Genomic DNA, 14786 nt, shown 5'->3' with positions numbered 1-14786 from the left:
ACATAAATGCAATGTTTAGGTATTATTATTATTATTTTTATTACTATTATTTTGATTTATGCCTTAGTTTTAGTTTGTACTGTTTACCTTTTTTAAAGTAATGTGAAATAGATTTTTGTATTTTTATTTATTTAATTTATTTTATTGATATATCTGTATTTGCATTTTGAATGTAATTTGGCAATTAAATACATTAAATGGGTTTAGTTTTCACGGTTATTAATGTATGCAATTTCAGCAATAAAAATGTTAATTTTTCTAAAAAGAAAACAAATTAGTTGTTTATTTTAAGAGATCTATCTTATTATCTCTTGCATATTTAGTATTGCTCTTTAATAAAGAAAAATGACTTCTTATCCGATTACTCGATTAATCGATGGAATAATCGGCAGAATACTCGATTAGTAAAATAATCGATAGCTACAGCCCTAAAATAAAGCAAAGATTATTAGAGTGCATTTTACAAGAAAATACAATTCCGGTCTTTTTACTTTAAAACTGTACATTTAATTCAATAGATAACTTGCCAACTGTTTTGTGAAATTTACTAGCAATTTCTAAATTTTCACATTTTTTCAGTATGAATTAAAAGCCAAGTACAAAACAACGCACTTGTATGTTTGATCAGTGTTAGCGCTCCCTGCTGGTTAAGCTAGTAAACACATGCATGCTTCAGCAGTGATGGAGTGTTTGGGTGTCTGCTTTAGTTTCTCACACCGTCTTTAGTCTCAGGCCTGAACAAAGTGTCTATTTTCCTCCTTTTAAAATGGTGCATTAGAAACAGACCTTCACCTCATAACACACTGAAAGCATATGACACACACACACACACACACACACACACACAAGCGGATTCCATTAAAACTGGAACGTAAGTGGCCATTTAAGGGAGAGAAACTCATCCAATTTAACATTCACAAAAGACAGTCGAGCCGCTCAAAGGAAACAGCCTTGAAGACAGAAAAGCAAGACGATCAGCTCTAAAGCCATGATGGCTCTTTGAGGATGTTTCTGCGATTAAGTGATTTAAGAAAGAGAGAGAGAAAGAAGCTCTCTCTGTCTGTGAGATCAGGTGCTTTCTGGCTCCCTTTGAAGGGTAGTTCAGCCAAAAATGGAAAAAAAAACCCACATTCACTTATTCCAAACATGCATGAAAGGGAGAAATGTAGCACAACGTTCGTGCTGCTGAAGTATGACTTCAGAAGATCTGTTGTTTCATGATGCTTTCTGGAGTTCAGAGCAGCTCCAGTCTCCATTCACTTTCACTGATGAACAGAGTAGCGTGAACATTCTGCTGAACATCTCATTTTGTGTTTTACGTAAGAAGTCTGTCAGGTTTGGAACAACATGAGGGAGAATAAATGATGACCATTTTAATTATTAGGTGAACTGTCCCCGAGTCAACGGTTAGTATATTCATAAAAAATAATACAATAAATCATAAAATATATAAGGAATACGTAATAAATGAACTTTTCCACGACATTCTAATTTATTGAGATGCACCTGTATATATATATATATATATATATTGGGGGGAAAAACATATGGGGGAAAATATGCAAATAATCATGAAATATATGGAGGGATATATGAAAAAAATTACATATATGGAGGAAAATGTGAACTGATGGGGAGGGGGGATCACAATATATATGGGGAATATATGCAAAAAGTGGGGTGAAATATGAACAAAAAATAATGAAATACATCATGATGGCAGAATGATCATCTTTGGGTGAACTGTCTATTACGTATCAATGAGAAATCTAAGTATATGCAAAAATAATTAATTATGAGGAATATGCAAAAATACCATAAAATATATGGGGGGAAATACGCAAATAATTATGGGAAATATTAATAAAAATATGAGGAAAAACATGAACTAAAAAATAATGAAATATATGGGGGGAAATATACAAAAATCATAAAATACATGATAACGACAATTATCATTTTTGGATGATAAAATTAATGAAATGGGAGGAATATGCAAAAATATAAAATATATGGGGGGAAATATGCAAATAATCATGAAATACATGGAGGCAAATCTGAAAATAAAATATCATGTAAAAATCATAATACAAGGAAAATATGCAAAATAAAATAAAATATATATTGAGGAAAATATGAACAAAAAACATGAAATACATGATGATGACAGGTTGATCATTTTTGGGTGAACTGTCCCTTTAAGAAAAACTTTAAGAGTTCCATCAGGCCACTTTAAAACAGGGAAGTTTCAGAGCGAGTGCTGATGTCATCAGTAAACTAGAGTGCAAACACAACAGAAGCACTGAACGAAATCAACCTGAACACACACACACACACACAGCCACACGCACAGCCTAACAATCAATTCTGCAATCTAATTTTATCCTTTGCTCTTTTGCCTTTTTTGCTGCATGGAAGCAATTTAGAAAGAGAAGACCCAGACAAAGAAGGAAACAAAAAAAGAGATATGGAAAGAAGTGATCAATAAACAACTTCTTCAGACAACTCACTTGACTATTTTGGCCCATCTGTTTACAAACACACACGTACGCGCACACACACACACACACACACACACACACTCTCTCTCTCTGCTGGGGGCACATCTAGAGATGCCTTCAATTAGAAAAATTCATTAAAAAAATTATGAAATGAATTAAGAGAAAAATAAGACATGGAGGAAAATATGAAATATGTGGAGACAAATATGCAAAAAAATTATGTAATGTATATGGGAAATAAGGGAAAAAATATATTTATAAAATATATATTTTTTAATATATGAGGGAAAATATGAAAATTAAATGGTGGAAATATGTTTAAAAAAATCATGAAATATATGAGGGGGATTTAAAAAATATAGGCTAAAATATGAACAAAAAGGAAAGATATATCTGTAAAAATATGCAAAAAATAATGGAATACATGGAAATAATATGCAAAAAATAATGAAATATATGGAATGAAATATGGGGGAAATAAATAATAAACATGGGTAAAATATGCATATAAAGTAAATATTTGAACATTTTTGGGTGAAAATATGAAATAAAATTTAATAAATATGCAAATATAAGAAAAAACAAAATACATTTTTATTCTAAAAATACAAAAAAATTTTTTACTGCCTTTATACAAAATAATCAAAGGCAATGACATGACTATTTAGCTAGATGTGTGTGTGTGTGTGTGTGTGTGTGTGTGAGAGCAGGTGCAGTCTCTCTGTGTGTAGTCAACACTAGCTGGTGTTCAACTTTGTCAAATCAGTCAAAAAAGCGCCTATTAACCTCTGAGTGTGTGTGTGTGTGTGTGTGTTGCACCCGAGCAGGACCATCTGTCACCCCCTCCTGCCCCTGTCACCCCCCGTCCTCTGTTACCCCCTGATGGGAGCAGGCGTGCTGCTCTCTGGGCCGTTTCAGGGGGTTAAACCCTGCGATATCCTGCCAGCAAAACTAACGGCCCGCCTCTCACCTCCACTCACTAGTGCTGTTCACTAGTGCTGATCAAACCTCCAGCAATAAGCCTTAAAGTTTGTGTGTGTCCTAAAACACTCAGAACACCCTAGCAACTCCCTAGCAACTGCCTAAACACTCAGAACACCCTAGCAACTGCATGGAAACAGCCTAAATACTCAGAACACCCTAGCAACTGCATATCAACAGCCAAAAACACTCTGAACGCCCTAGCAACTGCATAGCAACAGCCAAAACACTCAGAACACCCTAGCAACTGCATAGCAACAGCCTAAACACTCAGAACACCCTAGCAACTGCATAGCAACAGCCAAAACACTCGGAACACCCTAGCAACTGCGTAGAAACAGCCAAAACACTCAGAACACCATAGCAACTGCATAGCAACAGCCAAAACACTCAAAACACCCTAGCAACTGCATAGCAACAGCCTAAACACTCAGAAGCCCTTAAGAACATCCTAAAACACTCTCCACAGCAACACACTTAAAAGCAATATACCTTAGCAACAGTAGAGCAACAACCACTCAAAACACCTTAGCAAAGCCCTAGCAAGCACCTAACCTAGAAAATTCTCAGAACACCCTAGCAACCGCATAGCAACAAATGCCAACTACACTCAATACTTTTACATGGTCAAACGCCACAAGATTCCAACACCAAAAAACAAAACAAAAAGGCGCTCTTCTCTCAGTTTCCTGTAAGCTCTGATTCTCTTCACCGTAATCAGGTCACAGGTTTTGCTCTGGACATCAAAGCTGAATTTTTTACATCCGTCTGTCTGAATTTCCCCAGTGTGGATCCGCTGCACTAAATTATTAATTTTCATGTGTTTAATGATCTTGGAGTCTGTTCTCTATCTTAAGAACAACATTACTGCGCCATTATGACATCATCATCATCATCATCAGATCTGAATGCGAAAAAAATGATGTAGTCATGAAAAAAATCATGAAGAAACAGGTTTATAGATGTTAAGACCCTTGAGTCTGGAGAAACTGCTGTGTGCAAACAGACAAACAGAAGGTGTTTGGTTTGGTCTTCTTGAAGGAATCACGTGTGATGATGCAGCTGCTGGAATCATGGCTTATTTTTCATCTATTTGGGTTTTTATTGAGTCACTGTTCGTTTTACGAGGATCCAGAACAGCCTGAGGGCAAACGCTCCCTCACACACTCATAAAGCCAATGGAGAACCTTCTGATGAACACACTGAACACAAATACACAGCTAGATCTGTCACGAGGTGGTTTTAGCTGTAGCTGATCTACGGGCTGTTAAAAGAAAACAATCTAGGGTGTTTGTGGGGGTTAAAGGTCAGAACATGAGCTTAAACGTGATGGAAAGAAATCTGACAGATTAAAGTTAAAGTCCTGCAATCCGAAGAGATAAGAGATGAGAGTAGAGTAAAAAACCTGATAAAATTATTAAAAAATAAAGTGAAATCGAAATAAACTCCAACCATTTAAAATTAAAGCTAATTTAAAATATTATTAAATACTATAATAGTAGATAAATAATAGTGAAATAACACAGACAAGATGAGAGTCAAGACGAAAAAAGATGAAACAAGATGATTTGTGAACAGATGAGAAGAGAGCTATGTTGAGACAAAAGGAGAACTGAAGAGATGAAGTGAGATTACAGGTGAGATGATAAAATAATGAGACATGAAGAGATGAGAGAAGAAAAGTAGTGAAGAAACCAATCAAAACAGAAGAGAAGATATGAGACGTGAAAAGATATGAGATGAAAAGAGATGAAGAGATGACAGGGAAAAAAGAAGAAAAATCTAAACAGAAGAGAAGGGAAGAGAAGATGAGAACAACATGAGAAGAGAGGAGACTAGATGAAACAAGAAGAGATGAGGTGATACGAGAAGAGACGGGACAAGATGAGATGAGACGAGACATATAGAGATGACAATAAGTAAAGAAAGAAATAAAAGCAGAAGAGCGATACGAGACGAGAAGAGATGAGAGAAGATGAGACAAAGAGATGAGATGACATGAAGAGATGACAGACGAAAAGAAGTGAAGAAACAAATCATGAACAGAGGAGAAGGGAGGACAAGATACGAGATGAAAAGAGATGAGACAAGACATGAAGAGATTAAGTTATGCCTGAAGAGATAATGGAGGAAGTGAAGAAGCAAACCATAAACAGAAGAGACGGGAAGAGAAGATACATAAAGAGAATATATGAGAGAAAAAGATACAAGATGAGAAGCTATGAGACAAGATGTGACATGAAGAGATGGCAGAAGAAAAGAAGTAAAGAAACAAAATAGAAGAAAAGATACAAGATGAGAAGCTATGAGACAAGAAGAGAAGAGACAAGACAAGATGAGACAACAAAATATGAGAAAAGATTAGATGTAACATCAAGATGACAGATACAAGACAAGACGAGAAGAGAAGAGAAGAGAAGAGAAGAGAATATACAAGACGAGACGATGAGACGAGACAAGATGAGACAATAAAAGATGAGATGTAACATGAAAAGATGACAGAAGAAGTGAAGAAACAAATCAAGAGAAGATAAAGAGATGAGACAAGATGATAGATACAAGAGAAGAGAAGAGAAGAGAAGAGAATATACAAGACGAGACAATGAGACGAGACAAGATGAGACAATAAAAGATGAGATGTAACATGAAAAGATGATAGAAGAGGTGAAGAAACAAATCAAGAGAAGATAAAGAGATGAGACAAGATGATAGATACAAGACAAGAGAAGAGAAGAGAATATACAAGACGAGACGATGAGACGAGACAAGATGAGACAATAAAAGATGAGAAAAGATTAGATGTAACATGAAAAGAAGACAGAAGAGGTGAAGAAACAAATCAAGAGAAGATAAAGAGATGAGACAAGATGATAGATACAAGACAAGACGAGAAGAGAAGAGAAGAGAAGAGAAGACAGGACAAGACAAGAGAAGACAAGAGAAGAGAAGACAAGACAAGACAAGAGAAATGGAAGAGAATATACAAGACGAGACGATGAGACGAGACAAGATGAGACAATAAAAGATGAGATGTGACATGAAGAGATGACAGAAGAAGTGAAGAAACAAACAGAGAATATACGAGACGAGAAGCTAAAAGATGAGAAGAGAAAACAAAAGATGAGATGTGAAGAGATGAGGTGATACAAGAACAGATGAAAGAAAGGAAGTGAAGAACCGAGCCAAGAGAAGAGCCTGACAGGTGTCGTCACCTTTGACCTCTGACCTCCGAGAGGCTGCAGCGCTCTTCTCTGTCATTCTGAGTCCTGAGCGAACGCGCGGAGCCGGTTTGAGACAGAGCCTAAGCGCGGTGCGTCTGCGCTGTCACGTTTGTAAAATGATCATGTATTTGTAAAGAGGTTACGCAGCGCTAACGTGATTGTGTGTTTGCAGACTGAGGATGCATTTGAGAGCTGAATTCTGCGCTCGCCGAGGAGTTCTCCATCTCTGTCACGATCAGACGGACGACTCATCCGTCCTGGGAAATATTAGACGTCCAAACGCACTTGCACAGCATATAGTTAAAGAAAAAAGCAAGCTTTCACAACACAAGTGAAAACACACACACACACAACGGCTCTGCTCCGCCCACTTCCTGTAACCGTAATCAAACATCATGACATCCAAGGTGGGGGTGGATTCACTCTGACCTTTGACCTCTCCAGCTCCTAATATGACAGTGAGCTGCTTTTGGGACTGACCGCATCTCCCACACACTCACGTTTCTCTTTTACTACTAAATCTTGCACTACAACACAGACATCGAGAGATGAAATGGAAGCGTTTGTCCAGACTGACATATGCAGGGATAAACAGCCATACGAAACACATTTTTGAATCATTATTTTCCTGTAAATCTGCTTTTAAACAATCTGTATTGTATAAAGTGCTATATAAATAATGGTGACTTGACTTGAATTATATTAAAATAGTGTTGGAAATTAACAGTGAGATGGGGCAAAAATGTCACCAAAATAAACAAAAATGCCCCACTAATTCACGATAAGTGGGCAAGACATGGCCCTGCACAAACCAAATCTATTACAGCTGTAGCGGTTAAAAGGAAATGGGAATATTATTGAAAAGTGTCAATTCACATCATTACATTTAGATTTGGTCATGTTGCATCAGATTTCTTTACAAGTTTTTTGCAGCATTGAGCATCACGTGTTATTTTAGTATTATTTATATTCTATTACAGTTTTTATTCATATTTTGAATTAGATTTGTTTGTTTTCATTTTTATGTGCTTATGTCACTTTTGTTAGTATTATGCCATTATTATTAGTTTTATTAGTATTCTTGTTCTTTTTAAATATGAAATAATACGTTAAAAAATTTTTTTTTGGTTATTCAGCAATTTTAGTGCTAAAACATCAGTTTCTAATTTTTCCATCTAATATTTGTGCCTTATTTTATTTCAGCTTTATTTCAATGAACAAAACAGTTTTTTAATAGTTCTGTTGAATTCACTGAAGGGATGTTTACACAACCATTTTTTACGCGTTTTGGCCGTTTATTTATACGACAATGGAATCGTGGGAGGCTGAAAATGTGAACGTTTGAAAACAGACTTCAAAGTGCACGTTTTTGAAAACAATACCGTTATTGTTTATTGTAAACTACGAAAACACAAATTTGTGAAAATGGTGACATCACGAGCATGCGTATTGCACAGTCGCCAACTACTGGCCGAGCATGTATAATGCAGCGTTTTTTTGTCGTTTTCGCAGATTGTCGTCTGTATGTGAAACCTTTCAAAAGCACAACAGAAAAACTAATTCTGTTTTGTCCGTGCAGTAAAAATGACATGCCGTTTCCCCAAAAACACAAACATTTACGTTTTCAATCAATCTGAGATCAATCAATACACACACCAACCTGACATGCAGAGACAATAAAGACGTTTATAAAGTCACAGTTCTCATGCACGTCAGTACGGTTTAGCTGGTTAAGGAGGATTAACAGGAAACACTTTCATCACATTAAGGTGAGACACTGTTTATCTCTCCATCGATCCTCTCTCTATCCAAACATCCTTCTATCCAGTGTGAAAACCTACAATAATGAGCCAGTTTAGTTCTGTATTTCCCAATGAAAGAAACCTGTAGGCTGGAGCTTGAGTTTATCATTGTGAATTGATGCGATTTCCACATGTATTTGCACTGAATCATATAAATCTGAACAAAACAGAAGCATTTTGTAAAGCCATGCTATCTTGCACACACACACACACACACACGTCTGTAAAGCAATCACTGTTTCTAGCACTACTGAAAGGCAGCGTCTCTGCTGAAGTCCAGTCGGCTCTCTGCATCCAGTCAATAGCACAGACATGCTTGACGATTTATCATTTTCTACTCTCATTTTTCACTTATTGACATTGTTTTTCCATTTATTCTGCAGAATTAAATCAGGCGAACCGTCCGAGTTGAGAGCTGCCTGTGTCACAGACAGTCTTACTAAAATCCTGCGTCTTTACAGATTAATAAAGACCAGTTTTGAGCATATTGTATGCATCTTAATCTAATTTATATCCTAATCTAGTTGTCTAATAAACCTGGCATTGTATATTACAAATATTGTTGGCTCTTTGATTAATTGCTTTTGCTTCTCTTTTGTAAATTGCTTTGGATTAAAGCATCTGATAAATTCATAATATATAATATATATAATAGCCAAATAAATTGTTTATAGAAATTCTGCAATTTTATATTACAAAAATGACACCAGATATAATCTATTATTCAATAGGAGGTTACTATCATTAACTAAAAAAAAAAAAATCAATTTCAAAATTTTAAATAAAACCATTAAAACACTTTCATCACCTGAAATAAAATAAATATTGACTGAAAAAATACAATAAAATTACTTATTTAATTTCATAATTTCTCATTTAATTTGATGTACTCAAATAACTAAAATTAAAACAGAAATAAGAAGGCTTTCAACAACAAGCTGGAGTGAAAACATAACTATATCATTAAATATAAAATGATGTGTTGAGTGTTGATTATTAAACAAATTTGATTAATTCATTAAATTTTTGTCTAAATGAAAAATTAAAACTAAATTAATTTTGGTTTCGGTAAATTTCAATGCATCACTAGTTCTAAATAGTGATTTTCATTCATTTTTAAATTTCAATGTTAGTTTTATTAATTTTAATTAATTAATTTTAGTAAATCATGCTAAACAAAATTTTATTTCAAGTAATTATTTTTTTATTTACCCTTTAGTTTACTATAATAACCCTGGTTCCGTAGTCATTAGAAAAACACCTGAACAGAGAAAGGAGACTGAAATGAAACTCAGGAATTTGGCACTGTGGGAAAAACATCCATACCTGCAGTGATGTCATCATCCGTCACGTCCATCTCTTCCTCTGGAGCTTTGGTCTCGGTGGGCGGGGCTTCTGCAGGGGGCGGGGCCGGCTGGGCGGTCTCGGGGGCGGTTCCCGCTGCAAACAAACCAATCACAGAGTGAAAATTCAGTTGTTGCCGCGGCAACTAAACGGCATTTTTCTTGTCGCCTCTTTTCCGCAAACCTCGTTAAAAAGCTCATCAGGGTTTATTGGTGCTTTGTATTATCGAGGCTTTATTAAGCTTTAGCGGCTGATTACCACCATTTCCATTCCGCGCCTTCATTCAGCGCTTATCCTGGAATTACCAATTAAAATAAGCTTTTCATTAAAGAGGCTGCAAATTAATCAATGCTGCTTAAAGGTGAGAATGAGCTAATCTAGACGGTGCGCTAATTAATGAGACCCCCAGACCCCCGCCAATCCTCGGCAGAGAGAGAAACCGGACTGAGCTTTAAACTCTGTCAGACTGATCACGATCTGATTGACAGAACAGAGAGAAAAACACACGCAAGAGCAGAAAAACAAACCCGCTCTGACAGGCCAATGCAATGAGAGATATTTGCATTAACACAGTCCAAAAAAAAAAGTCACTACCATTTTTTTTTTAATTAAATGAAAAGCAAAATAAAAAATAAATAAAACAAAATCAAAATAATAAATAAAATACATTCTCATTATTGCAATGTGAAAAAAATGTTACCTAAATTGAAAGTATTTATACTTAATTGACCTTAATTTGAGCTGATTTAAAGAAAATGTCGTATTACAGTTAAGAGAATATGAGAATCACCACTGACATCATTTTTAAGTTTATTATTATTTTTAATGGACAATACTGACTATTCCATGTGTGTAACTAATATTAGATGAAAAAGTGAAACTGAAATAAAATAAGTTGAAGTTAAGTTAATAAAACTAATAATACAAGCTAAATATAAAAATACTACTAAAATGACTAAAAACTAAAATAAAACTAATTTACCATTATTATCATTATTTTAATTTTAGTCAATGCTTTAGTAATTTTGTTGTGTTTGTCATTTTTATTATTTTTTTTTATGTCTATATAGTTTTTATATAGTATTTAGTTATTATTTTTATTTTTGAATTGACTGTTTTAATTATTTTATTTAGTTATAATAATTATTATATAATTATTTTTATTCAGTTAAACTAAATAAAAAAGCTGCCTTGCCTAGATAAAATAAAATAAATTAAAGTTTAGTTCAGTTTATATATATATATATATATATATATACACACACACACACACACACTAATTTATTTATTTTTGTTTTTATGGTTTTAGTTTTAGTTAACTATAATAACCCTGGGACAAACAGGCGCAAGATCAGACTCCCAAGTAAATTAAGTCTAATATTAAAAATTAATTATAAGAGAGCATCACAATCACATTGCATTTTCTTTACAGAAAAGGCAATCCCACAATGCATGGCAACCATATCCGAGAATAAAATACACCCAATTTGACAAACAATCACTTTTAAATAGAAATTCCATTTGATCATAAAAGTAACATTTAAAATCGTTACAGTTAAACATATTTGGAACACATTTGCAACATTAGATGTTCCAAATCACTCACTTATGAGGTTCCAATTTCAAAGATAGTAAATAAAATATGGCTTATTAGTGTCTGGTAAAACACCACCCCATCTGAATATTATAGTGAATTCATGACCTGAACATTAATTATAGGAAGTCACCACCACAGTGTTTGATTTTTTAAGCGTGATAATGTGAGCCAGACGGTTCACGAGTGTTCGTTTTGACGGCTTGAGCTGTGATTGTGAGTTTTGTGTGTCTTCAGTGAGGCATATAAACACAAGACGACTTCACAGCGTGATACCAACACACACACACACACAGAGACACACAGAGCAGCTCATAATTCAGAGATGCTGTGTCGGTTGGGTGAGATCGGCCTCCAGCAAGGTCAAACGGCCGTGTCAAGCATGACACAGTGCTTCCAGCCGGCCTTGTTAACCCCATCCATCCTCCCTCTGCCTCCACCCTTTGTGTGCTCACAGGGGACCGCTCTCAGATTCAGCGCAGCTTCTCAGCACAACCTGACTGTGATTTCATTCACACGCCACACACCGACCACATTATGACGACCAGCGTGTCAACATTACAGGAACAAAAGGACACCGAAAACACAATGGAGTGAGACCGGTTTCTCTCTTTATCCGAGACAATACATGATTCAAGCTTGTGCTGGAATGCTTTCTGAGCCTCTTTAAAAGGTTCATCATTCATTTCAGATCATAAAAATAAATTAGGTTTTTAAATGTATCTAAAAATAAAAATAAACAAAAAAAATTAAAACATAAGTATCCAAAAAGCAACCATTTAAAATGTTTGATTTGATCATAAATATATGTGCTGTGAATTTTTATGCTTATTAGAGTATTGTATTTGCATACTTAAATTATATACTAGAGAATGCAGAACTAAAAATATAAAATGCAAAAAAATAAATGTAATAAAACAAAACAAAATAAAACAAAAACTTCCATGCAAAGCAAATTTTAATAAATCTTCACACCAGGATTATTACTGTTAACTAAAACTAACATTTCATTAGCCGAAATAAATGTTAACTGAAATAAAATATAAATGAAAACCTATTTTATTTCAGCTAGTTGCCAAGGCAACATTTCTCATTTTCAAGTTGAAGTACTAAAATAATAATAATAATAATCAAAATAATAACGTTTAATATTTTTAATAATAATAAAAGTATAGTAAATTTTTTTTAAGTATAATAATATTTAATAATAATAAAAATAGTAAAACATATATAATCCTAATTGAAAATAAATTACAACTAAAATACAAAATGAATAAAAAAAGTAAAATAAATAAATAAAAAATAATATAAAACTGAAAAAGTAATAGAAAATTATATACATATTAAAAATATATTTTAACAAAATTATTAAAACTTCAACTAAAATCAAAGTGAAAACAGAAAATATAACGAATTCTAAATATATATAAAAATTATTATAGTATGTAATAGTATATACATATATTGCCATATAATGAAAAGGAATGGTGACTAGATCTGTCAAGCTTCAAAAAAGACAAAAATAAAACCGGTCCTATGCATTATATTCCAAACCTTATGAGGTCATATGACAGCTTTATCTGAGGAATATCCTGCAATTTTAGTTGCAGATCTCAAATCTCATTCGTTCTTGCACATACAGGATTCACACTTAATATATCATACATCAATCCAGATTCATTGCCAGTAATACCAAAAGGCATTAGTTTATCATCTCGTAAATGATCATAATTCATTATGCATTAAGAATTACTGCATTAAGAATGAGCATAATGCAGCGATGCATTAAGAATAAGAATGTTTTGTGTTTTTACAGTCTGAGGCCAGAGACTGAACTCTTCTGAAGGGAACTGACAGCTTGTCACGGATGCTGTCGATAGAGCTTAAGTTGTAAATAACCCAGAATATTCCTTGAAGATAAACGGCTGGTCTGGAGGGTTTTTAGCGTGAGTGTGAGTGTGTGTGTGTGTGTGTGGATGGCGTTCAGCCTCAGGGTGTGTGTGCGCGAGCTGTGTGGGATTATAGAGGCACATCCGCAGGCCGGAGCGCTCTCTCACGGAAGAACCGCCCGAGGACTGGTTTAATCACCCGCTCATCCGTCCCTCCCACCGCTCATCACCCCAGGGGATGCTGGGAAGGGTAAATCCCAGCCCTCAACATCCTAACAGGGGAGCCAAGCTTGAGGAGCGAAGGTGAGGGAGAGAAAGAGGAGGCGTGTGAATGAATAGATAGAACAAGCCAAGTAAGGAACAAATAAAATAATCTACAATAAAAAATATAAAAATAAAGTAAATAACCAAAGGAAGAGAATAACACAAATTAAATAAACGACAATGAAAAGGAAAAAATAAAAATAAATAAATAGTACAATAAAAAAATCCTATTAAAATTAAATAGATTGAAAGACAAATTCAAAGAAAAATTAAACAAATATAATATAATAGTTAAAATCTAAAAAAAAAAAGAAAATAAAAAGGTAAAATAAAAAGAAAAACAAAGGAAGAAAACAGCACAAATAAAACAAAAGAAAAATAAAGAGAAAAATAAATATAATAACTAAAATAAAAACACAATACAATAAAATATATTTAAAAATTTCAATAAAATAAAAACACAACATACAATACAATAAAATTAAGTGTTACGATATAAAAATAATAAAAAATAAAAATAAAAACAAATAAAATAAAATAAAAAGATAAAATATAATAGAAGTACAAAAAAATAAATAAAAAGCAAGAGAATACAAAAAAATAAACAAATAAAATAAACAACCAAAGGAAGAGGACAGCAAAAACAAAACAAAGGAAAAATAAAAGAAAATATTTTTTAAATAAAATAAAAATAAAATATCCAATAAATTAAATAATAATTAAAAATACATAAAATAAAAAAAGTTAAACAACAAATAAAGAAAAACTAAACAAAATAAATAAATCAATGAATTTTACAAAATCAAATATTAATGATTGTGATGTCAAAGGTTTCGGAATAGTTTCTGCAACAATAACTCCTAAAAGTTACAAGTGATGGAGGGAGGGTGAGAGAACGCAAAAGATGAGGAAAAAAGGACAGCAGTCATTCATTCATTCAGATGATCAAGGAGACAACAGCTGCCTGAGCGAGCGTTTCTTTCTGTGTGTGTGTGTGTGTGTGTGTGTGTTTGAGTGAAGTTCATGGAGGTCTGCTTAATGAAGTGACGGGTGAATAGAGCCCAGAACAGAGGATCACACACACACACACACACACAGACACACACACACACAGTCAAGCATGAAGTCTAGTCCCCTCTGCAGCCTGGAAACTAAAATGAAAACAATAAAAAAAAAATACAGTAAAAACA

General features: G+C 33.9%; 1 protein-coding gene across 1 annotated transcript in view; it reads right to left on the bottom strand.

The window, feature by feature from the left end:
- The window catches only part of wdr7 (WD repeat domain 7), a 126290-nt gene that overhangs the window by 54791 nt on the left and 56713 nt on the right, over positions 1-14786 (bottom strand). The window contains exon 12 of the mRNA XM_016548936.1: positions 9832-9945. Coding sequence (XP_016404422.1) covers positions 9832-9945 — 114 coding nt within the window. The remainder of the gene's footprint in view (positions 1-9831; positions 9946-14786) is intronic.

This window comes from Sinocyclocheilus rhinocerous, unplaced genomic scaffold (genome assembly GCF_001515625.1).
Source record: "Sinocyclocheilus rhinocerous isolate Xijiao unplaced genomic scaffold, SAMN03320098_v1.1 scaffold824, whole genome shotgun sequence".
Classification (NCBI taxonomy): domain Eukaryota; kingdom Metazoa; phylum Chordata; class Actinopteri; order Cypriniformes; family Cyprinidae; genus Sinocyclocheilus; species Sinocyclocheilus rhinocerous.
This window is presented reverse-complemented; position numbering and strand designations above follow the sequence as displayed.